This window comes from Sorex fumeus, unplaced genomic scaffold (genome assembly GCF_029834395.1).
Source record: "Sorex fumeus unplaced genomic scaffold, SorFum_2.1 ptg000081l, whole genome shotgun sequence".
Lineage (NCBI taxonomy): Eukaryota > Metazoa > Chordata > Mammalia > Eulipotyphla > Soricidae > Sorex > Sorex fumeus.
This window is the reverse complement of record NW_026606138.1, coordinates 11,176,587-11,203,105: the sequence shown is the minus strand read 5'-3', so window position 1 is coordinate 11,203,105 and position 26,519 is coordinate 11,176,587. Positions and strand designations below refer to the sequence as shown.

Below are 26,519 nucleotides of genomic sequence, written 5' to 3'. Positions count from 1 at the left end.
AATCATTTCTAAGGGTGATGTAACGCCACTCTCGACGCTTAAAGTTAAACTGAGCACTTTTTTTTTCATTCTTCTGTATTAAGACAGTCTGTATCAAAAATTGGCATAGCCCTTCCTTCTTGAGGTCTTCCGAACCACAACAAAGGAGGCCTTTGTTTTCCTTTTTTGTTTTCTTATAGTCAGATAATAACGAAGTATTTGGGTACAAGGAAAGAACTGCAGAATTGAAAATAGAATGAGGTGCATTAGGAAGTCAGGGACCTGCAAAACAGTGCGTGCCCTTCCGACGTCCAGAAGCTGGTAACGAGCAGGTTCTCTTGAGCCCCGCCCACAACGGGCGGCGTGGCCTATCGGGAGAGGGCTGAGGAACTTTGGGAGAGGTTGGGCGGTGCTAAGGGCGGGAACCAGCGAATCACGGGCACAGTGTAGGTAAAGTAGCCACAAGATAGGCGTGGGCGGGGCTGGAGGCGGGATCTCTGTGGGCCTGGGGCGGGGCCGTCGGCGGGGCGCCCTATGAGGAGCCGCCGCCGGGAGGGGCGGGGCCAGCTCGGCACCTCCCTCCGTCGGGGCTGGTCCCGCAGCGGTCGCCGCGGGCCTGCCCGGCTGCAGGGCGGCGGCGGCGGCGGCGGCTGGCGGCGGGCGCGGTGGGATGCGGCTGACGCGGAAGCGATTCTGCACGTGTCTCTTCGCGCTGTACTGCCTCTTCTCCCTCTACGCCGCCTACCGAGTGTTCCTCGGGCGCCGCCGCCAGGCGCCGGCCGCGTCTGTGCGGGGCCCGAGGAAGGGGCCGGCCCCGGCGCGGGAGCGGCGCCGAGGTAGGGCCAGGCCGCCGCGGCCCTCGAGCCGGGCTCGGGGCCGGGGTCGGCGCCCCCCGCGGCCGCGCTGTCGCTTCCCGAGCGGGTCCCCGGGCCGAGGGCGGGGGCCGCGCGCCCCTTCTAACACCCGCGCCTGTCCCCCGCCCGGCCCCGGCGTGGCACGGCCACCGTTCCTGCGTCCCTGGTTTGGTCCCCGGCTGGTGTTTCACGGCCGCATACTTCGCCTACAGAAGTCATTTTTTATGTTTAGGTTCCGTGTATGTAATCTGTAGCAAATTGCAAAAAGGAAAGTCGTGATTTGATACCTATGAACTTAGAAGGGTGCTTTGGGGAGAGAGGAATTTGTTGGGTCAGGTTGACACCCTTATTTCTGAGATCTTTCCAAGTCCATCAAGAAATATGGGGCTGAAGCGATGGTACAGCGGGTAGAGGGCTTGTGTTGGATGAGGCCGACACCCCCCCCCCCCCCCCCCCCCGGAATCCCACGTGCATCCCATATGGTACCCCTCGGAGCAAGGCCAGGAGTGATTCCTGAGTGCAGAGCCAGGAGTAACTCTCAGCATCGCGGGTGTGGCAGAGACCCGCCCTCCCCCTCCCCCACCAAATAAATAAATAACAACTAAAACCCACAGGCCACCAAGAATTAAATCTGACTTCCTCTGTGTGAGGGGGAAACCCGTCTGAATTTAGTTGCCTAACCTCTTTGAATTAATGAAATTGGAACTTTCTGACATAGCCTTTAAATGGCATCAATCTACAATTGCCGCTCAGCCTTACTGATAAACGGTTACTTTTTAAAACGCAGAAGACTCTCCTTTGGAAAGTGAAGAATGGAATCCTTGGGAAGGAGATGAAAAAGCTGAGCAACAGCACAGATTTAAAACGAGCCTTCAGATACTAAGCAAATCCTCAGAAGTGAAACCAGACCTCTTCCAGGTACAAATCTGGGGCAAAGCTGCCATTGGTAAGTTAATGCACAGCACTAAGCACGTTTTGGGAATCATTGGTAAAGGTAAGGTAAAGGTAAAGGCCCTCCCGTTGATCGTCGATTTGCTCGAGCGGGCCCAGTAACGTCTCCATTGGAGACTTTGTTGTTACTGGGAATCATTGAACTAAACAGAATCACTTTGTTGTAGGCCTTTCCCGTAGCCTTTAATACGTGGGTGTTCATTGCTAATACCCTAGAAGGGGGCTATCTCGTGTGGTTTAAATTTTGTTGCCCACAAAAGCACTTTTGTTGTATCATGAAGTTTTAGAATTTCAGAGATCATAGTCAGAGAATGGAGCCTTCAATGTGGATAATAAGTCAGAAAGAATTTAGTGTGACCCTGGGAAATGTCAGGAAGGGCTACAACACATGTGTTGTATGTTGGAGCCTCATGTGGGAGCCTCAAGTTCATTTCCCATCACCATAGTCTGCACCACCACTTCCCAGCAGAGGGAAATAGCTAGTGAATTAGAATGAAGCTCGTTTGGTCTTTAAACATGAATTAGAGTTATGTACAGGGAGGATTTGAATTGGAAATACTAGTTGGAAGAAAACCAATAATGCTTGGTCTCTGGTAATATATTCTTGCACACTTTCGTGTAAAATATATGTCCTTGAAGATTACTACTGATCTATAATTCTTAAATGCACTGACCTAATCATTAATCATCATGTTCTACCCATCTTTATAAAATGTTAGCATTAATTTCTCCCTTTAAATTCCTGCTTCTCCAGTCTAGTTTTAATTAAATATACATATTAACAGGTTTTCATCTTTCTAGGTGTTTCTTTTAAATCCAGTAAACAAAGTAGCTAGAAGGGTTTTATCAAGAACTACTTTTAGGGACCAGAGAAGTAGTACAGTGGGTAGGACACTTGCCTTGTGTGCAGCTGACCCTGGTTCAATCCATGGTATGGCATATGCGCACCCCATTCCCCCATATGACCAGAATGATCATATGATCATATGATCAATGCTCATATGATCCCTGAGCACAGAACCAGGAGTAAGCCCTGGACAGTGCTGGGTGTAGCCCAAAAACAGCAGGTGGGGGTACCCTATTTTCATCAGCCTGTTCCCTAAGCATCATCACCGTCCTCCCGTTGTTCATCAATTTGCTCGAGCGGGCCCAGTAACGTCTCCATTTTGAGACTTGTTGTTACTGTGTTTGGCATATTGAATACGTCACGGGTAGCTCACCAGTGATAAACATTCCTATTCAATAGGGAAGAGATTTTAAGAACACTTAATCACTGATCCAGGGAATTTTGAGTGCAACCAGGCAAACTCCATTGGGTTGCAAAGTCTGGGAAGACTTGACTTAAAACTTTCCTCCTCATGTTTTTAGCTCCACCTTTAGAGTCATCCTTGCTTCTTTGTGATGGGTGGTATGTGCTCACAGTGGTTTTCTCAAACTGTTTCCTGCTGGTAGCACTTTGAGAATCTAGTAACCTTTTGTTTCAAATTCTCCCTATCTCTTTTAGACCAGGCTAGCAGTATTCTACTCCTGTAATAGTCTCAAGACCCTTGTGGGTCTCCTATGTATGTCACACGGAGCTCTTCCACAGTTACTGGATAAGCTCATCTCGATTTTTATTCTTAAATTATGCACCTAACATCTTCAAAGGAACCTCTATGTGAGTGGGCAACCTGCTATCCTTACAGTGAATCTCATTTTGTTAACCTCTTTTGCATTCCAAGAGGTTAACAAATTCCAGGTTCGCAGATTCCTAGATGATCAGTTCCTGATTCCTTTGGTGTAACTATTCTTCCCTCAATGTCTATATTTCTTCTCATGTCTTCCTATATCACCAAGAGGAAACCAGGTCATAACTTCTACATTCTAACTAAACATCTCTAGCTACATGTTTCAGGTAGCTTCTGCTTTCTACCTTGGTGCAAGGCACAGTTCAGCTTAGTTCATTGCTGTTACATAGACTATTAATTCCTTCTCTCACTACTAACATGCCTCTCATTTCCTTCTGAGCCCTTCTCAGCATCACCGTTCGTGTTCATATTTCTACCAATCTCTTTATGAGGATTGTTTATTCTTTAAGATAATATAGATTTCTTTTTCTAATGCGTCCCTAACTTCTTGCTGAGTTCATAAAAACTGAGTTATTAGCATATGAGTTTTATCTGCAGTCTGTTTAAGTCAGTCTAAACTTTTTTTAATAATGTTCAAAATTCTTTCAATTTCTCCCCATTATCCAGTTTAGTCTTTTTAAGATTTTTAAAATTTGTTGCACAACATGCTATTTTCAGAAATCTTAATCTATAACTGCATAATCTATACTTTCCTGTAATACCCTTAATCCATTACCAAAAAGTTAGTGGCTCAGGGGCCCAACTGATAGTACAGTGGGTAGGGCATTGCCTTACACATGGCTAACCTGGACTCAATCCCTGGCACTTCAAAGGGTCCCCCAAGTCCATCAGGAGTGAACCCTGAGTACAGAGCCAGGAGTATACCCTGAGCATAGCTGGGTGTAGCCCTAAAACAAAAATCAAATTTACCATTTTATACATGAGCTCCTCTGGTTGTGTTGGGCACAAAACAGATCTCTGTGCACCCTACTCCCAGTAAATTATAATATAATATAGAAAAATGTCCAACCACATAGCAACTGGTAATGTAACATTACAAATAAAATCAATGGAAAGAGGTTCAGAGATAATAGAGGTTCTCAGATTTAGACTAAGAGGTTATTGTCTTTAATGTAACCCATATTAGACACAGAGAGTCCCTGAGTTTTGACTCTTAACACTGTCTACCACGTTGATGGTTTTGCAGTGTTACTTGGTAGCACCGCCAGTCACGGAACCAAAAGGAATTGTACCAAAACCCAAAAGTGAGATTGCTGGATCATATTCAGTTTCCTAGGAAATAATTTTTTGTTTTGTTTTGTTTAATTACCAGGTTTGTATCTCTGGGAGCACATTTTTGAAGGCTTACTTACGCCCAATGATGTCAACGCTCAGTGGAGAGAAGGATATTCAGTTGTAGGAAGAATACATTACAGGTATTAATTGTGCAACATTAACCTTTGCTACATTGCTGTACAATGTTTTGTGTAAGACTAGGGGAAAATAAGAAATTTTATACTTATAGAAGATATCTCTACTCCATTCTGTTGTACAGGATGGAGAAATAGGGCTAGAGGATAGCTCACTGGGCTGGTGTGTGTGTTTTGCTGTTGGGAGACTTGGGAGCAGCCTCTAGCACCACATGGCCCCCCCAAGCACTGAGCCTGGAGTAGCCCCCAAGCACTTCCAGGTATTACCCAAAACTCTAGGGGAAAAAATTAAGAATGGAGAAATACCCCTCATAAATATATATTCAAAGTTAAAGCTTGCTTTGAACATTTTCTTCTAAGTTTGGGTAGCAATGCACTGTAGCACTATCCTTCTATTGTTTATCAATTTGCGCGAGCGGGCCCAGTAACGTCTCCATTGTGAGACTTGTTGTAACTGTGTTCGGTATATCCAATATATCATGGGTAGCTTGACAGGATTTGCCTGGAGGTGAGATACTCTTGGTAACTTGCCAGGCTCTCTGAAAAGGGTGGAGGAATTGAACCTGGGACAGCCCGGTCAGCTGTGTGCAAGGCAAATGCCCTACCAGCTGTGCTATCACTCCAGCCCTAAAAATTCTCCCTTTTTAAAAATCATGTGCCTTAAATGTTTCAACTGGTGTATCAGTCATCAAAAGTGATTGGTCTCATTGGTTTGAAGACGGTAAACCATACTACTTTCGAGGTCTCGACTACTGCCCTGCAGTGAACATAGATGTGTATGTATATTTTCAGATTGGTGTTTTGAGGTCTTAGGATGGATACCTAGAAGTGGTTTTGCTGGATCTTATTCTGTTTTATTATTGTTGTTTGTTTTGGAGTCACACCTGGCTATGCTCAGGGCTTACTACTGACTCTGTACTAAGGAATCACTCCTTATAGGTCAGTAGGGACCATATGTGGTGCTGGGGTCAAACCCAGGTCTGCTACCTACAGTGTTCTTAATTTTTTTAAGAAATGTCTATATATGTCTATATACCATTTTTAATAAAGTTTGCTCGAGCGGGCCCAGTAACGTCTCCATTGGAGACTTTGTTGTTACTGTGTCTGGCATATCGAATACTCTCGTTAGCTTGCCGGGCTCTCCGAGAGGGGCGGAGGAATCGAACTCGGGTCGGCCATGTTGGCCGCTTGTAAGGCGAACGCCCTACCCGCTGTGCTATAATAAAGTTTGCATTCCTACCAGTTGTAATATTTATTTTTTTTATTTTCCACATTTTTGCCAGCTTTCTTCCTTGGCATTCTTCCTTGGATATTTCAATATCTTTGAAATAGGCCATAAATAGTAGTACAAGGTGATATAGCTAATTGTCAAGGTGATTTGCATTTCGCAGATAATCAGTGATGATAAGCATTTTTCCATTTACGTTTTTGCCATCTGAATGTCTTTGGAAAAGTATTCTATAGTTTGCCTTTTTGAATGAATTTGTTTGTTCCACTTGTTTGCTTTTTTGTTTTGGAGAGGTACCACCTGGTGTTTTGTTTATTTTTGCTTTTGTTTTCCTTGTCAATGGAGTCAAATTACTTAAAATACTTAGGAAAGGCCAGAGAAATAATATAGAGGGTAAGGCGCTTGCCATGCATGCAGTCAACTCTGACTCAGTCCCAGGTACCATATATGGTCCCTGGGTACATCCAGGAGTGATCCCTGAGCACAAAGTTGGGTATAAACTTAGAACAGAACAAACCAAAGATACCACTGAAGTCAATATTCATGGCTGTGTTATATTTTCTTTTTATATATTTTATGAATTAAGATCTAACACCTAAATATTTAATCCATTTTGAATTAATTTTTGTGCTTAGTGTGAGGTAAAGGCCCATTCTTTCACATATGACTGTCCAGTTTTCCCAACACCTTTTGTTGAAAAACATCTCCTCTTTCTATTGTATGCTCCATTGGACTACTTTGTTGTAAATTAACTTTCCATTTACGTGAGTATTTATTTCTGGGCTCTGATTTTATTCCGTGGTCTGAGTTTCTGCTCTTTTCCCCCAGTAGTGCACTGTTTTGATTGTTGTAATTTTGTAGTATAGTTTAAAGTTGGAGTATGAATTGTCCCTTTAATTTTTCTCAGAATTGCTTTGGCTGTTAGTGGGAGTTGTGGGTAACACAAATTTTAATAGTGATTGTTCTACACTTTTTAAGCATATCATTGGAACTTTAATAGAAATACATTGGGTTTGTATAATGCTTAGATAGAATGATCATTTTAGCAGTGTTGATTTTTTTATTCTGAGAACATATGCTCTTTTTCCATTTCCTTATAGATCCTTCTGTTTGTTTTAATAATTACTTACAGTCTTTCGCCTCCTTTGTTAATTTGATTCCTAGGTACTTGATTCTTTTGCCTGGCATTGTAATGGTTTTTTTCCTCCTTAATTCTTTCTCTTCTCATTTGTCACTTATGTTGTTTCCATGTAGATATAGAACGGGTTTTTGCATATTGACTTTGTAGACTGCCCTTTGCTGAAGTGGTTAATTGTTTCTAATAGTTTTGCTGGAATCTTTAGGTTTTCTTTGTATATTATATCATCTGCAAATAGTGGTAGCTTAACTTTTTCCTTTTCAATTTGGATCCCCTTTTTATCTTTCCAATTTGGGGCAAGTTGCCCTTCCTTCCTTCCTTCCTTCCTTCCTTCCTTCCTTCCTTCCTTCCTTCCTTCCTTCCTTCCTTCTTTCCTTTTCTGTTCGAGGTAGGATGGTTGGGCCACATCACATGGTGCAGCGACCTATTCCCAGCTGTTTGCTCAAGATTCACTTCTGGTTGTGCTGTAGGGGGCAATATGCAGTGTAAGGGACTCAAACTAGTCTGAACAGGTCATCCACATGCAAGGCAAGCACCTTTTCCCATGTATTATCTCTCTGTCTCTAGATGCATTCTTTTCACATTTAAAGAATATTTCTGAGAATAGCTCAATATACTGTTTTAGTATATGAGTTGAAACCAACTATAAAACTTTTATTATAGCTCTCAAATGGATAGTATTCATGCAAAAGTTTTGCATTGTCCAGCTAAGGTAATACTATGCAGAGATTTCCTTGTCGGTTTTTTCCTATGCAAATGTAGCATCTTTTTTTAGTTACTGGGAGACTTTGTCAAAAAAGGCTCAAGATATTCTGAGTCTTGAAATTGTTGAATGATAGAAGAAAAATGTAGTTTAACATTTTCAACTAAATTACTATATCTTCTTCCATTTAGAATTTAACATATACATGTTTTATGTTTTTTAAAGTTCTAAATAATGGCAAGGTATTTCATTATGTGTTTGTTATACAAAACTAATAAATTATTAATTAATTTAAATTGTGTCATTTGCAAAACCTTAATGTCTCAAAGTCATACCATATAAACTTTAAACAGTTCTGTCAAAGATAAGCAATGGATTGGAGCCAGAGTGATGGTACAATGGATCAAGCATCTTGCACACAGCCAACCTGTGTTCCATCAGAAGCATCCCATATGGTCCCCTGAGCCCACCAGGAGTGAGCCCTGATTGTATAGTCAAGAGTGAGCCCTGAGCAGTGCCAGCTGTGGCCGCAACCCTCTCCCCACCAAAAACAAGATAAGCAACAGATAAGCAACAGCAGATATAATTCAGGGGGAAAAGATTCATGGTATCATTAGATGCTCTTATTATAAGTTTTAGTACTGAAAACATTTTTAGATAATCTTATAATAATCTGATTATAAATTTAAATAAAATATTATTAGATATTTTTTCAGTGTTACCCAAAAGAAAATATTGTGCCTTTAAAATGTTTACACATAGGGAGGGGGACTGGGAGAAAGTGCAGCCTCTGCATGCAGTGTACTCTGATTCCGTCCCCAGCTCTGCAGTGTCGTAGCACACACCAGACTTGGGTTCCATTCCATATACCACGTGGCCCTCCAAGCATTACTAGGTCAAACCTTGGAGGCCCTGCCACCAGCATTGCTGCGTTTGCCGGGCATCCTCAGCACAGCAGAGCAGAGAAGCACAGCATCCTCATGCAGTTGCGCAGAACCAGTGGCCCACCTGGCCGAGAAGCTCTGTCCTGACCCCCTGAACACCTCTTGGCAGGACAGGAAATTCAGAACCATGGTGACTGATGTTATGATTTGAAAGTACGATTGCATTAACCTTTGAATGTTTTTAATTTTATGTTTAATCATTCCTGAGGCACTGTTTTCATTACCACTGTTAATGATGGTTTCATACAAACATCCTCCAGCGCCACACCCACCACCCGTGAGCCCGCCTCCCTCCACCGAAGTTGACTGTATCGCTTTTTATATTTCATCTATGTTTCGTTTAAAATGTTTCACCGGCGTTGTGTTTTCAAAGTAGTGTCAAATATGAAAATCAGAGTCATAAAGGTTGTCTGTTTACTTTATGACAGTCTGGGGGAGACACACCTGATGGTGCTCAGAGGCCCATGCAGCACTAGGGATCAAACCCAGGCTTCCTGCACAGGAAGCGTGAGCTCAGCTCTTGGAGCTGTCACTCCGGCCCCCGATTCTATGATGATTGTTGGCAGGGCAGTGGGTGGAGTCCTCCCAAGTGGTGTTTAGCAGAGCCTGGCAGTTCTCTGATACCCATGCTAGCAATTCAATGCTGTGGCCCAAGACTGAAGTGAAAATTGGGGCCTTCAGGTAGTCAGCCAGTGACTACCAGGTACTCTAGGGCTGCACCAAGGGGCTCAGGGGACCATATGTGGTGCTAGAGATTAAGCCTGGGTCAGCCACATGTACCTTAGCCCCTGAACTATCTCTCCAGCCCCTATGACAATTTTCTAAATACAATGAAGAACAGAGAGTAATGAAACAGTTCCCCATCATCCCGCCACCCAGAACACATTTTCAACCAACTCTGTCATATTTGCTTCAGATATTTGACTTTCTTCTTAAAAGAAATAGTCCAACAAAAACCACGAAGCTTTCATTGTATTATTGCCCAAGTCCTTTCGTCTTCTTTTCTAGCCAGAGATAATCCTTATTATGAAGTTGGTATGCACATCCCCATTCAAGATTTTTTTGGTAACAGGATCAAACCCAGGGTGTTATACATACAAAGCATGTGCCTTAAACACAGAACTACATGCCTAATCCCAATTTTAAGTATTAATCACAGATAATTGTATGCAGGAACTTTCAGGCTGAAGTATAATTAAGATATAAATGTTCTGTGACTCACTTTTTCCCTAAATATTATATTTTTGAGCCTTAACCTGCATGAAATGTTTTTGATGCCATCCTCCAGTGCGTCTGTACTTTCTTAAGGTGCAAAAGCAGCTAACACCATAAACTTTTTGAGGCCTACTACTTTAAACCACCTTTTCAGTATGAACTGCATAGCTTCATGCCATTCAACTCCTTTTCTTTGCTTAATAGCTTAAATCCTGCCTCTTATTTTGAATATAAGTTTAAAAAAAAGCTTCTATATTTCTGACGACCAAAGTTTCCCATTAAGCAATACTCCATCATTCAAACTTGTTCAAAAGAGCTTGTGTTGTAAGTAATTATATTTTGATAAAATATGGATTGAATCTCATTGTAGATTTTATATGAAGTAATGTAAAGCTTGCTAGAGAAATTGCGTACAGTGGGTAAGTCTCTTGTCTTGCATATGGCTTTGCCTATTTCGCTTCTTGGTACCACATATGGTTCCCTAAGCTCTGCCAGGCGTGATCCCTGAGAAAAGAATCAGGGATAATCCCTGAGGACAACTTGGTGTAACCTAAAGCAAACTAGAAGGAGAAAAATAAACCTTGTGGTACCAGATACCTGTGTTGTGTTTAGTGCTTTTATTTGTCACTTGTTCTTATTTTGCTGTTTTGTTTTTTACAGTTTCATCACTGGTCCAACTGTCACTCCCGGGTACTTCTCTGTTAATGCTGACAATGTGGTTCTTGTTTTAAATGGGAGAGAAAAAGCAAAAGTCTTTTATGCCACCCAGTGGTTACTCTATGTACAAAATTTATTGAAAACTGAAAAACTCAAGCATCTTGCTGTTGTTTTGCTTGGAAATGAACATTGTAATAATGACTGGATCCTTCAGTTCCTCAAAAGAAATGGAGGGTTTGTGGAGCTGCTCTTCATAGTGTATGACAGCCCATGGATCAATAATGTGGATATATTCCAGTGGCCCTTAGGAGTAGCAACGTAAGTACAAAATGCTATTACACATTTCTAGCTCAGTGTTTCAATGAGGAAAATTATGTTGTAAAATTTGATCAAAATAAAAGTATGATTTGGTCTCATGATTTGGCAACAATAAGGATGTTTCAGCTGAGTTGGTTTTGGGGTTGGTGTTGTGAGTGTGTGTGTGTGTGTGTGTGTGTGTGTGTGTGTGTGTGTGTAAAACCTCCAAAAAACCTCCAAAGATGAACTTTCAAGTTTGGTCTCATGATTCGGCAACAATAAGGATGTTTCAGCTGAGTTAGTTTTTGGGTTGGTGTTGTGAGTGAGTGTGTGTGTGTGTGTGTGTGTGTGTGTGTGTGTAAAACCTCCAAAAAACCTCCAAAGATGAACTTTCAAGTTTGGTCTCATGATTCAGCAACAATAAGGATGTTTCAGCTGCGTTGTTTTTTGGGTTGGTGTTGTGAGTGTGTGTGTGTGTGTGTGTGTGTGTGTGTGTGTGTGTGTGTAACCTCCAAAGATGAATTTTCGAATTTACTATGAGTACCCTAAAGTGCTTTCAAGTTTAGGAGTCACCTAAAAAAGATGTTTAGCTAAGACTGAAAGAAGGAACAGTTTTAGTTCTATATAATTTGTAGCAAAAACAAATCCAGGAACTTTAAGGCAATATAAATCACTGTACTCTTAGGTTTGAAGGCATCTCTTTTATTTTAAAAGAACTTAATAGCTAAGGCCTCTTAGTATGTCACTTATGTATGTCTTCTCTAAGAGAGAAAACTTGTATTATTGCCTGTTAATAGGAGGTTTTTCATTAATTAGTTGAGGGAGATAATTTGGCAGGCTGAGTGTATATGTGCATACTGGGGCCCAGGTTTCATCCCCAGCACCACCTGATCCTTTGAGCACAGGGCTGAGAATAGCACTTGAGCATTGCTGGGAATAGTCCCAAACTGTTGACTTACAGATAAGTTGTCCATACTACATAACCTTCCAGAAGGAGGAAGTTTTTTTCCTTGATGTTCATCACATTATTTGCAGAGCTTATAACCTGCAGCCTAAAGCTGTAGCCACTCAGGGGTGGAGCGATAGCACAGCGGGTAGGGCATTTGCCTTGCATGTGTCCAACCTGGGTTCGATTCCCAGCATCCCATATGGTCCCCTGAGCACCGCCAGGAGTAATTCCTGAGTGCAGAGCCAGGAGTAACCCCTGTGCATTGCCAGGTTTGACCCAAAAAGAAAAAACAAAACAAATGAAGCTGTAGCCACTCAGAGAAGGCACTCAGTAAGTACTTGTTGAATTGATAATTTACAAAAAATATCACTGTTGACTTTTGGATCTGATATTCCTGATTTATTTCTCTATCGCTGGTTACCAGCTGAGGCACTAGTCTGCTACCTGGTTGGTTATTCAAACACCACCAAGGCCATAGCATTCCTGCCTTGCTTCTACAATTTTCTCACTCAGGACTTGAGGTAGTGTCAACAAAAACATTTATATTGAGTATAAGTCTAAAACTGAAAAATCTGTCATTTCAGCAGTAAGTACCTGTACTTGTGAGATGTTTTGGGACAGAATTAATACTTTTGTCCAGGTTATGGTTCAGCCTTAGAGCATTTGCCTTTTATAGTACTTAGCACCACAAAAGTAAATTTTTTTAATTTACATTGTTCTGGCCAGAGAGATAGCACAGAAGGTAAGTTACTTGCCTTGCAAGCAGCAACCCTAGTTTGATCTCTAGCACCACGTTTGTCCCCCCACATACACCCTCAACTCAGAGCCAGGAATAAGCCCTGAGTACAGCCGGGTAAGGCCCCAAACCCCACCCCCATTTTTAGGAATTTTTTTTTAATTTAATCAATCCATATAGTTTAGGATGAAAAGTCTATAATTCTGATTTTGTGATGTAAGCCAGTATCTTTCTTAGAAACCAGTGATTATCAACTAGAGGCACTCCCCCATCTCCCCAAGATACTTGGCACTATTGGAGGTCTTTTGGGTTGTTTTCAAGTGGAAAGAGAAGCTGATGATGATTTGGAGAGGCTAGAGATGCCGCTAAAAACCAAACATGAACACCTGTAACTATCTCACGGTGATTCAATAAAATTTAAAACAACAACAACAAAAACCCTACGGTGTGAATACAGCTCCCACAACACAAAAGTGATCTCATCCCAAATACAGGAACAAGCCTGACAGCCTACTTTAGACTGTTCAGTAAAACTTAGCTCTTTCATAAAGACTGTCAGATACCTTGTTGGACGCTATTATTTCTAAGTACTTCTAAGAGAGCTAGTTGCAATCAGCCTCTCCTATATAATATGCAAGGCTTTTTTGTTATTATTTTATTCTTTTTGATAAGCCTTTGGAATTAGAGTTCTTTGCTATAGCAATCTGTATCCTTTAATCTTTCTGTTGCCATGGGTAAAATCACGATCTGTATGAATACAGATTGTTTATACGTTTGAGGATGTTGAATTCAACCTGCTTTACACCTGTAGGTTTATATGGTAGTTGGCAGATACATAAATGAAGCACCTTAGAAGCATAATCTCCTCTGTGATAATTTTTAAAAAGATTTCAATGTGAAGTTTTTATAAATAAAATTAATAGATGCAGAGGTTTTCAATAAGGAAGCATGGAAATTGTATTTGGAATTTAGAAAATCTTTTTAAGTATCTTTCCCTTATGTTTTCATGCTAGCTAAGATGTTGGGTTATGGAAGTTATACCAGTCCTATTGCCATATGTTGTTTATTCATATATGCTTGTTTTTACAGATACAGAAATTTTCCTGTGGTGGAGACAAGTTGGTCTATGCTATATAATGAAAGGCCATACATATGTAATTTCTTGGGAACCATTTATGAAAACTCATCCAGACAAGCACTAATGAGCATTTTGAAACAATATGGGGATGATAAGCTTTGTTGGGTTTCACCAAGAGATAAGTAAGTTCAATGTTTACTCAGTGCAGCTGTTTTGATGTCTGATTTATGTGGCAAAACAATGTCCCAAGAGATATAATTGTTAACTTTATTGTACCAATATTTCCTCCAGAAGATATACTGGTCACTAAAACTGGGAAGAATCTGAACTGCATACAACTAAAATAGGGAGACTTTCCCATAATTCTAGTAAACCAGAGTCTAGTAATGTCGATTAACAATATTTGTTAAACTTTACATATAAGAGATTATAAATGCCAATTCCTGAGATATTTAGGAAACCATATCAGTACCTAAGACTGGCCTTTACTCTCTGTACTATCTCTCTAGGTCAACAAGTTTTATATCATTTCATATAAAATCTACAATGAGATTCAATCCATATTTTTTCAAAACATAATTACTTATTACACAAGCTCGTCTGAACAAGCTGAATGATGGGGCATAGCTTAATGGGAAACTTTGGTTGAAGACAGATCTATTTGCTTGGGATAATGGGAAATGTGGTAGCTTTTTTTTTTAATTTTAGAAGATGGAATTTCAGCATGATGCTATGCTGGAAAGATGGTTTCAAGTAGTAAGTCTCACACCGCTTATGTTGTGAGCTGCTTTTGCACTTTATATGAATAAAGTGTCTGTTGATGGGTGAGAAACTACAGATGAGCTAAAATGGAGGAGGGCATCATAAACATTTCATGCAGGCTAAGCCTCAAAATTAATATTTGTGAAAGTAGCTACATAAGATTATTTGTGATTAATAATTAAAATTGGGATTGGACATGCAGTTCTGTGGTAGAGCTTTGAATATATGAAACACTGGGTTTGATCCTGGCACCAAAAATTTGAATGAGGAAATAAACACCAACTTCATAACGAGGATTGTTTCTGACAAGGAAGGAATATTAGAGGACATGGAGAACAATACAATGAAAGCTTAATTTTTCTTGGAAATAATTAAATTAGAATTCTTTTAGGAAGAAAGTCAAACATCTGGAGCAAATATGACAGTTAGCTGAAAACATGTTTGTTCTGAGTTGCGCATAAATGGAATTTGTTTTTAAGTAAGTGAATAAAATGTTATTTTATCTAAACAAGGTCATTAAAGAAATAAGGCTTTGGGGCTGGAGAGATAGCACAGCGGGTAGGGTGTTTGCCTTGCATGCGGCCGACCCGGGTTCGATTCCCAGCATCCCATATTGTCCCCTGAGGGAGTCCCAGGAGTATTTCCTGAGTGCAGAGCCAGAAGTAATCCCTGAGCATCGCCAGGTGTGGCCCAAAAAGCAAAAAAAAAAGAAAGAAAGAAAGAAGTAAGGCTTTAAAATGTCCCAAATCTAGAAATTTTATGTGTTTAATTGGGGCATATACTCTCTTCAAATAAGCAGAACTCCCAGATCTGTTGTTTGTGAGTCATATGATATTTAGTTGACAAAATATTTATCAAGGAAATTGCTGCTTGCCCAAAACTGTTTGATATGAGGGGTACAGCAATGAACAAAACAGTCACAAGTCCATGCCTCTTGGGATTTAAATGCTTGTTAATGGAGATCAATGAGTAAAACATACTGTGTCAGAAGATTATAAATGCCACGTGAAAAAATGAGCAGGGGAGAGAGAAGTACAAGGGCTTGTGGGTGAAACATTTGCTGTTTCAAAGTGGCCAATTAAAGAATAAGTAAGAATACATTTAAACCCCAGCTTAGTGGGGCAGTACTGGGACTTGCACCTATTTGGGAGACGTCTCTATTAAGAGAGCAAGTATAAAGGACCTAATGTAGGAGTGTGTATGTGATGGTTGGGACAGTGTTCTACACTGGACTGAATGGCTATGTAAAATAATGGTTTTCTGTGGGAATAGAATTGTTCCACAATTTCTCTCTTACTATTGGAACATGAGGTAAAGTAAATTACCTCCTTGCTTCTCCAGACCATTTTGCCTTTTCCCTCTCACTGAGTAATACCACCCATTACTTTTCCTCTTTGAAATCATATATGCTATCCCCTGTGCTTGTCCCTTTAACTTTTTAAGAGTTGCATTCCTGGAAGAATCATTCACTTTCACATTACTCCAAGTTATTTTTTGTTGATTCCCAAATCTAACATGTTTCTATCACCTAGGTATGCCGTCTTTACCTCCTCATTGGTAGTGGTCTGCTCCTTCACTTGACCTTAGCTACTTACCATCACTTCCTAGCCATTGTCATGACATACACTGTTGCTTCTGCATGATCTCAGGTCAGCATCTCTCTCTACCCAATATGTCTTATCATTCTCATAGTCTGACTGACAATTTAACTAGCTCCTATTACCTTTCATTATCCCTTGCTTACCTCATCTTATTAGTTCTTTGCTCTGCAGGCTTCTTAGTCAATCATGACTGCATACACATTTAGTTCCTTAGTTTTCTAATTTAGCAAATCCTAATTCTGGTTAAATCCTCTTACCTGCTGTATATCTGCACCTATGTACTCAAACATACTTAGAGAAAGCTGCTGGACAACCTTCCTTTAAATACACCATCATCAGGGGTTGGAATTAACCACAAGTGTGTGTGGGGCTGAGGGTAGGTAAGATAGAGAAGAGACTGCTATGACAGTAATAGCTGGGAATTATCATGCTGGACAAGATCTGAGGGTTAAAAGTAAGTAAGGGATATTCTTGATAGCCTTTCAGTATAAATATTGCAAACCATGATGCCCAAAAGTTGGAGAGAGAGGGATGAGAGAGAGACAGAGATAGAGAAAGAGAAAGAGAGAGAGACAGAAGAAAAGCACCTGCCAAAGAGGCAGGTGGGGGTCAGGGTGATGGGAGGGAACCTGGGGACACTGGTGCTGGGAAATGTACACTGATGGAAGGATGGGTGTTGGAATACCGTATGAATGAAATCCAATCATGAACAGCTTTGTAATGCTCTAAAATAATAAATAAAAAACAAAAAGAAAACAGAAAAAAGTACATGTCCATGACCACCCAGTGCCAAGCAATCATATGTTTCCATTGTCCGTATATTCTCCCCCTGTCCTAGAAGACTCATATCTCTTCTCTCTTCACAACTTCTCTTAGCCTTATCATTCTCTTGCTTATTTCACTGAGCAAATAGGATGAGTGAAATAAAGTAGAGTGCCTAGCTTTCTAACTGGCTTTACCACTTCTGTCATTGTCCCTGTGCTGTCTTCTCAACAGGCAGCCAGGATGATTGTGGCACAGCGGGTAGGGTGTTCGCCTTACAAGCAGCCAACATGGCCGACCCGAGTTCGATTCCTCCGCCCCTCTCGGAGAGCCCGGCAAGCTACCGAGAGTATTCGATATGCCAAACACAGTAACAACAAAGTCTCCAATGCAGACGTTACTGGGCCCGCTCGAGTGGTAATATATAGGTCACATCAATTATTGCTTTTAGCAACTCCCTGCTCCATGGGATGCTCTTATTACTTCCTTTACACCTTTCCCAGTCAGTGTGTCTGCTTCAGCCACCCTGGTTCCCTTGCTCTTCCTTGGATGTTCCAGGAACATGCTATTTTGTCATCTTTCTGCTTGCTCTGCTCTGTCCTCCCAGATATCTGGAGGGTTTCTCCTCACCTCTGGCTTCATCCAGCAACCCCTGCAGTGAGCTATTCCCTGATAACCTCTTTACAGCACTCCCCCTTGGAAAATTCCTCCTCCATTCTCTGCGTAATTTTTCTCAGAGCATTTAGCACCTTCCAAATGCTTTCCTGACTTGTTCACTATTCATCTCCATCACTAGGCTAGAATATCAACTTCATGAGGGCAGGGATTTGGATGGTGGAGAGTGAAGATCCACCACTTAAGAAAACATTAGTTGAATAAACTTTCAGAATTCGTAGGTAACCACTAGGTTTTTTAAATGTGTATCTGTAAAGTTTTCCAGTTCTTACATATGTCCAAGAAACCTTGTTTGGGCATGATTTTACTTCTCTGCCTGTCATCTCTGCATTTACCATTTCTTATAACTGGTGTTAAAATAAAAACTTTTTCTTTCCCAAATGTCATGCTTAGTAAAGTGGAAGCTACAGTTGTTTTTCTGTTTTTTCTAGATGGCAGCCTCAGGAAACAAATGAAAGCCTCAAGAATTATCAAGATGCTTTGCTTCAGAGTGATCTCACATTGTGCCCGGCAGGAGTAAACACAGAATGCTATAGAATATATGAAGCTTGTTCCTTCGGCTCTGTTCCTGTGGTGGAAGATGTCATGACCGCTGGCAGCTGTGGAAATACTTCTGCTTATCACAGTCCTCTGCAGTTGCTCAAATCCATGAACGCTCCCTTTATCTTTATTAAGAACTGGAAAGAACTTCCTGCTATTTTAGAAAAAGAGAAAACTCTAATTTTACAAGACAAGATTCAGAGAAGAAAAATGTTACTTCAGTGGTACAAACAATTCAAAAAAGAACTAAGATTGAGATTTACTGATGTTTTAGAAAGTTCATTTTTCAAGAACAATAAAGATTAATTGTTAATTATCTTTTTAGCTAGGAGCTGATTTTTAAAAAGAATTTGCCTAATGTTGGTGTGTGTATATGTGGTGTGTGTTTATAAATACTATTGAAAGTACCTTCTTAGACCCTAGATTATGTTCTATCATGCTGACCAAGTGCAACACTAATGTGGTCTCCTGAGCACTGCTAGGAGTGACCCCTGAATACAGACCCAAGAATAAGCCCTGACTGTTGCTGGGTGTGGCCCCAAATAAATAAATGAATAAAATCTTACCTCTACGTCTACTCTCTAGGGATCTTGATCCAGCTTCCTGATACTTGAGTTTAGGTTACTTTCAGTGTAAGGTAAAAGGTAAAGGTAAAGGCCCTCCCGTTGATCGTCGATTTGCTCGAGCGGGCCCAGTAACGTCTCCATTGGAGACTTTGTTGTTACTGTGTCTGGCATATCGCATACTCTCGGTAGCTTGCCGGGCTCTCCGAGAGGGGCGGAGGAATCGAACTCGGGTCGGCCATGTTGGCCGCTTGTAAGGCGAACGCCCTACCGCTGTGCTATCGCTCCAGCCCAGTGTAAAATAAAAATAAAAATGATACCTCATAAGAGCTAGTTATATATGAAATGATATATAAAGCACCTATAATCCTATAATATCAGCCATAAATTTTAAATAGTAATTAGTACTTTATTCTTCAGTCATCACAAGTTAATAATGAGTCAAAATTTAAATATCTTAACATATACTCACTTGCCATGTAATCATAAACCATGTTATAAAGGTCCTGGCAAAATCTTAAAGAGTTAGACTTTTAAAGTATTAGACTTTTAGATTACTAAAATTTTTTAAAAGCAAAATTTGGTCAATTTATGCAAAAAATAAGCTGGGCAATACAAGCCAGAATAGTTATCTCTGAGAAGTTGTTTTTGAAGTGCTAAGACTAGCCAGGGCCAGGGAGATAACTCAAAGAATTGGCATCGTCAAATAATCTAAAGATCTAGCAGTCTGAATATAGAGGACCTTTCCTTTGCTTCATAATGGAGAATCATGGTGCCTGCCACACCCCACCCAACTCTAAGGAGGCTGACCACCAACACCCTGCTCATAGGTAGCTGTTGTATCCCTTATGTTTCTCTCCTTAGTCCCACATGCTAGATAATAGCTAGGGGTGCTTTATTTAGGAACACTGTATTGACAGACTTCCTGACTATCTAGGACATTGGTACGAAGATTGAGTGATGCAGCCCTTTCTGGGAGTATTATGGCTGCATGCAAATTTCAGAAATATTTGTTTCAGAAATATTTGTTGCCTATCCTTAAAGAATGCCAGGAGCATTTTGTTGGGGATTGCATTGGATCTGTATAGAGTTTGGGGTAAGATAGATATTTTAATAATATTAATTCTCCCAATCCTGAACAAGTAATATATTTCCATTTCCTTGTATATACTTTTATTTATTTAAGTAATGATTTGCAGTTCTTATTAAATAAGTCAACTCCTTTGTTAATTCCAAGATACTTGATTTTTTTTTACAAAATAGAAATTTTAATTTGCATTCTACATCATTGCACATGAAATGCAACATTTTTGTGCATTTTTTTATCCTGCTACTTTATAGGTTTATTACTTGAGATTATTAGTGTATTCCATAGTTTTCTATATACAATATGTCATTTACAAATAATGATAGTGTCGCTTGCCAATTCGAATCCCTTTAATTTTCCTTTCTTTCCTGATTGCTATGTCTAGGACTTATACTGAACAGACACGAAGCAGAAATCCTTGTCTTGTGCCTGATATTAGAGAAAAGTTTTTAGATTTTTGCCCTGGAGTATGATATTAGCTATAGGTTTTTAATATATATCATTCACCTTATTGAGGTAAGTTCATTTATCCTTATTTTGTTGAAGAATATTCTCATAAATGGGTGTTGTATCCTATTAAATGCTTTCTCTACATCTATTGGTATAATCATGGGTTTATCCTTTTTATTGATGTAGTGTACCACATTGATTGGTTTGCATATATTGAACCATCCTTTTCATCCATGAAATAAATCCCACAAGATCATGATGTATTGTCTATTTAATATATTGTTTAATTCAGTCTACTAAAATCTTATTGGGGATCTTTTTGAAGACAGACATATAGATAGTACAGCCTTAAGGAAGAAAATGGAAATTCTTCTGTAAGAATGTCTCCTTACTAATATTTGGTCTAGTTTATCTGTCCAATGGTGAGAAATATGTATTAAAATTACCTGCTACTATTATAGTACTATTGATATCTTTCATTCGGTTTGTTAGTCATTGCTTTATGTATTTTGATGCTCCTTTGTTTTATATATATATGTATACACACATATATGTCCCTTGATCATTATATAATTCCCCCTCTACAAGTTTTTCATTCTTCCTGTTTTTAATTAGGGATGTTCATATACAATGATGCTAATAGAGTTTCAGGCATACAGCATCTCAGCTGCGCACACTTCAGTGCCTGTTCCTCCATCAGTGTTTCAAGGTCCCCTCTGACCTCCCCACTGTACCACCTTGGAAATTTTTAAAATCTTAGTTATAGTTTTATCCTTTTTCATTTTGAAGTCTATTTTGCCTAAGTGTGATATCTGTTTGTTTGTTTGGCTGTTACTTATCTGCATGATTGTTATCATGACAACTCAGATGTCTTTCTTAGAAGCAAAAGAAGGTTGGGTTCATTTTCCTGATCCATCCAATCACTGCACTTTTGATAAGTGAGTTCATGCCATTAATGATAAGCAAAATTATTGAAGTAAGTTGTCCGGCTTTTGTATGGCCTTGTGGTATTTCTACAGTCTTTGTTTCTTCCGTCTTCTACCTGCTTCCCCTGTACTTTAATACTTATCTTTTGTGTTGTAGTCAGGTTCCATTAGCCTCTTTTTGTTATAGTTATTTTGACAATATCATGCTCTTTGCCTCTGAACTTCTAAGTTGATATTCCCTCATATGTTCATGAATCTAGAGCCCAGTATACTGGCTTCTTTGTTACTTTCCTCCTTTCCCACATTTTGGTTTATATTTTACTACTTTTGAGTATGTTTTATTTGACTTTTATTTTAAAATATTTTAAAGTTTGATGTATCTTGTAGTGCTGGTTCAGTGGAAATGAACTTCCTGTATTGTGTTTGTCTGTGAAGCTTTGTGTAATTCCTTTTAATTTGAATAACTTACCTGGAATAGAGTATCCTTGTTTAAATGCCTGCTGGATTCATTATGGTGTCTGCATTGTACGATTGCCTTCTAGCCTGCAGGATTTTGTTCAGTATGTTCAAGTTCCCATCTATGTAACTTTTGCTTTGCTCTTAGGACTCTTTCTCTTTGGGTTTTGCCATTTTAGTACGTCTCATGTTATGTTTGGATTTATTTTATTTAAGAGTCATTGAGCTTCTTGGCTCTGAGAACATGACTCAGTCCTATTGGAAGAGATTTCAGCTAAAATTGTTTCCACTAATTATTTCTCCCCATTTTCTTTCTTCTTCTTTGGTCACTTATTATTTCAAATATATTCCTGTTGAGGCTATCCCAAACATCTGTGATGTTATCTTCATGTTTGGAAGTTTTATTTTTCTGTATTCTGTCCTTTGTGGGTGATTTAGTGCTTTTTGCCTGGAATGCACTGATTCAGTCCTCAGCTTCTATTGATGTATTGATGAGTCCCTTTGTTGTACATTTTTTGCTCACCTACTATGCTTCTCAGTTTGGTTGTTTCTGATCAAAGTTTTTTCATGCTTTCTCATTCTTTGTTGAAGCTCTCATTCCAGTGATTATCTAAGGGAAGGGCGAGGGGGTCATACCCAGAAGCGCTCAGGGGCTATTCCGTCTCTTGTACTCAAGGGTCAGTGGGGTCGACCACATGCAGCTCAGGGTCTTTAACCCTTATAGTATCTCTCCAGCCCAAAGTGAATATCTTAACAATAAATACCTTTTTGGGTTCTTTCAGTATGGGAAAAGGGACATTGAGGATGCATTTTTTCCCCCTTCAAAGATCAATTAGGCCTGAGGACCTTCCAAGTGCATTTGTATAGGAAGATACTTGGGTTTCTAGGATGGTTATAGATTATTCAAGTTAATTGCCTCTAGGTGTATAGAACCACTGATCTGTGAAGGTGAGTGGTTTCTGTCAGCTCCTTCCATCCAGATGAATTCACACAGAGAGAATTACTGGAAACTGGTTCACTAGATAGTAGTTCTGAGAATTCCCAGAAGTAATTAGGTTTCCACTTGCTGTGAGTAGTCTGGGCTGTGTCCTAATATCACTGGCCCTTAAAAAAAAAAAAAAAACACCTTTTTACTCCTTTTTCAGATCTCTGTGTTTCTCAAACTACATAACTAAAATTGTATTCACTATATTACTCTTTCAAAACAAGTACACACAGACACACACACACACCCTATTTCTTCTCAAACCTTCTTAATCTCAGTAGATGGTGTCATTATGCTATTTCTCAGAGTATTTTCTATACATTCCTATTTATTCTTCCCTATCTCTTCAGTTAATTACCATGTTCTGTATTTTTACTGCTTTTCAAATACCTAGTTTGTTTAGGCAAAAACTTTTTAATCAAATAATCCTCAAGTAGCAAATTTTTACTGCAGAAATAATATGATGTTATTGAGATACATTTAAAAATGAGGATGGAATAAAATGCCTGGGGTCAGAGAGATAGTACAGCAGATAGGGCACTTACATTGCATGTAATCAACCCAGGCTTTATCTGGCACCACATATAGTCCCCTGAGCTCTGCCAGGAATGATTCCTGGGCACAGACCCAGGAATAAGTCCTGAGCACTTCAGTGTATGCCCTCCATCCCCTAAAAAATCAAGAATGGAGTATCCTTACTTATTATATATATATATAATATGTGGATTATGTATATAATATGTATTATTATTAGGTCTATAAAATAGTTTGAGATTGAAACCATAGTTATGGAAAGCAAAACTTCCAAAATATAGAGCTTCATATGGCCAATTCTAAACTAAGTCCTCTGTAAATACAGAATGACTTAAGTATCTAATGAAAATTAGTTTTCAAACTGCCAATTTGATATTTTATCAATTTGTTTTCAGACTCTGGCTATTGTGAACAGTGCTGCAATGAACATATAGGTAGCACTGCATTGTCCTCCCGTTGTTCATCAATTTATTGGAGCGGGCCCAGTAACATCTTCATTGTGAGACCTGTTGCTACTGTGTTTGGCATATCATATATGTCAATAAATAAGTATATTTTTACCAAGACAACTATAATTAAATGTTGTTAAGAATCATAGTTATTTTAGTAAGTCAGTGTAGCAAAAATGTGTTTGAGCTTAAATTCCAGGTTTTGGTTGTTTTGTTTTTTAATCCCCCACTGCAGCAGAATTTCTTTTATTACCAGTTTGAAAAGAAACTATGTTCCTTCGTTTTGATTTGTGATCTCAGTCCTTTGTAGCCCTTCATTTGTGCTCGAGGCAAAGTTCCTGCTATGGCAGCTACCATAGGGGAAATTAAGGGTTTGAGTGTTCAACTTTTAGTTTATACTTTTGTTGAAATTGTTGCAGTGATTCTTATGTGTCTTTTTTACCCCAGGCCTCCTACATGCCAGGCATGTCTGTCACTGAACCACATTTCTGGCCTTTTACATGTCTTTCTTAACTGTTAAAATAGGTTTTTTGAAATGGGTATAAATTGCAGACTATATAATTATATAAATTATACATACAGACTTTTATGATCTGGTGTGGCAAAAACAAACATTGATGGGTATTCAACACTGAATATCAACTATGCTGCTCAGCAGTGGACCCCAGGTTCTCTGACCCAATCTCACTGCTGACCTTCTCATTTTACAGACACTATAAAACTTCTGTTGTTGTTATTTTGTTTGTTTGTTTTTTAAATGTGGTAGATTAAGGATCTGGTTCCAAGAGCTAGAGCACATGCTTTGATTAAGGTTGTCCTGGATATGATCCCCATTCTTAACCCCTCCTATCTCCCTAACAGCACAGGGAAGAGCCCCAGAGAAACACCCAGTTTTGCTGTCTACAAAAAAATGTTGCACATTAAGCTCTTGAAAAATATTCTTACATATTTTTGTCTCTTTCACTATGATAATATAATTTTATTAATTCTGGTGCATGTGACAGATTTTCTGTTTATTGAAAGAATTTACCCAATTAGCTACAATTTTACACTTGGCCAAAATACCTAAATGTTTAAACTTACCTAATGTTCAACCATGGATTCTATTGTCTTGATTTGAATTGCATTTTAAAAAATTTCTGCAAGAATCAAACGCAGTGCCTCCCATATGTGACACATGCTCCAAGTTACATTTCTTTTTTTTTTTTTAATTTATTTATTGAATCACCGTGGGAAAGGTTACAAAGCTTTCAGGTTTAGGTCTCAGTCATGCAAATATCAAACACATTTCCCTTTACCAATACTTATTTTTTACCATGAAGAACCCCAATAAAACCCCACCCCCAACCCCTCCCAGTCCCTGTGGGACAGATGAATTCTAGTTAACACTCTATCTGCTTTGATTAGATTCATTGTTTCAATAAAAGATTCACCACTATTATTTAGAGTTTACCCCCCCCCCCCCCACCAAATCAGACATGCTGAAAAAGCATTGTGAAGTGATTTGCTTTCTACAGCTGGGTTCAAGAATTAAATGTTGGTTTTGGATTTCTGCTATTTTACTTATTGACCCTGGAAGTATTTCTACTGAAAGTCAGATAGTTAAGAAATTGGTTTCTGTGCTCTGGAGTCGTGGCCATGCTGGAGAGCCGCTAGTGGGGGGCAAATGGTGGCCTCGGTAGGGCGTGAAGGGCAGACCGAAACGCCCCCCTTCCCATGAGGTTTTAGTCGCCCCCACTCCCCCGGCTCATACCTGCTGTCCACAAGGCTCCCATGCGGCCGCCATCTTTCTTTCCAGAGAGGAGAAGGCGACTGGGGCAACACCCTTTCCCCTCCGGACAGACCTGATGGCCTGGATTAACGCATAGTCCGTTCACTTTTCTGCTCCAAGCTGCCGGGTTCTGCATTAAGTCCCTGTGCTTCTGGGGCTGTGGCCGTGCTGGAGAGCCGCTCGCGGGGGGCAACTGGTGACCTAGGTAGGGCGTGAAGGACGGACCGGAACGCCCCCCTTCCCATGAGGTTTTAGTCGCCCCCACACCCCCGGCTCATACCTGCTGTCCACAAGACTCCCATGTGGCCGCCACCTTTCTTTCCAGAGGGAGGAGGGCAGAAGGGACCAACACCCTTTCCCCTCCGGGCAGACATGATGGCCTGGATTAACGCATAGTCCTTTCACTTCTATGCTCCAAGCTGCTGGGTTCTGCATTAAGTCCTTGTGCTTCTGGGGCTGTGGCCGTGCTGGAGAGCCGCTCGTGGGGGGAAACTGGTGACCTCAGTAGGGCATGAAGAACGGACCGGAATGCCCCCCTTCCCATGAGGTTTTAGTCGCCCCCACTCCCCCGGCTCATGCCTGCTGTCCACAAGGCTCCCATGTGGCCGCCATCTTTCTTTCCAGAGAGGAGAGGGCAAATGGGGCAACACCCTTTCCCCTCCAGCAGATTTGATGGCCTGGATTAACGCATAGTCCGTTCACTTTTCTGCTCCAAGCTGTTGGGTTCTGCATTAAATCCTTGTGTTTCTGGGGCTGTGGCCGTGCTGGAGAGCCGCTCGTGGGGGGCAACTGGTGGCCTCGATAGGGCGTGTAGGACGGACCAGAACACCCCCCTTCCCAAGAGGTTTTAGTCGCCCCCATACCCCCGGCTCATACCTGCTGTCCGCAAGGCTCCCATGTGGCCGCCATCTTTCTTTCCAGAGGGATGAGGGCGGAAGGGACCAACACTCTTTCCCCTCTGGCAGACTTGATGGCCTGGATTAACACATAGCCCGTTCACTTTTCTGCTCCAAGCTGCTGAGTTCTGCATTAAGTCCTTGTGTTTCTGGGGCTGTGACCGTGCTCCAAACTTAACTATGATTTTCAGAGAGAAACGTTAGGTGGTTTACTTCCCATGGATCACTTTGTATATAGAGAGATGTTTTTAGAAAAAGTCCTAGTTCCCGCATACTCGAGCTGTGCTTGTAGAGGT

General features: G+C 40.4%; 1 protein-coding gene across 1 annotated transcript; it reads left to right on the top strand.

Moving 5' to 3' along the window:
* The first annotated feature begins 634 nt into the window (after window positions 1-634).
* Window positions 635-18,430, top strand: RXYLT1 (ribitol xylosyltransferase 1). Its single transcript, XM_056130740.1, has 6 exons — window positions 635-815; window positions 1,621-1,779; window positions 4,725-4,827; window positions 10,710-11,024; window positions 13,778-13,948; window positions 17,998-18,430. Exons 1-6 carry the CDS (start codon window positions 650-652, stop codon window positions 18,410-18,412), a joined length of 1,329 nt encoding a protein of 442 aa, XP_055986715.1. The 5' UTR covers window positions 635-649; the 3' UTR covers window positions 18,413-18,430.
* The last annotated feature ends 8,089 nt before the right edge of the window (window positions 18,431-26,519 follow it).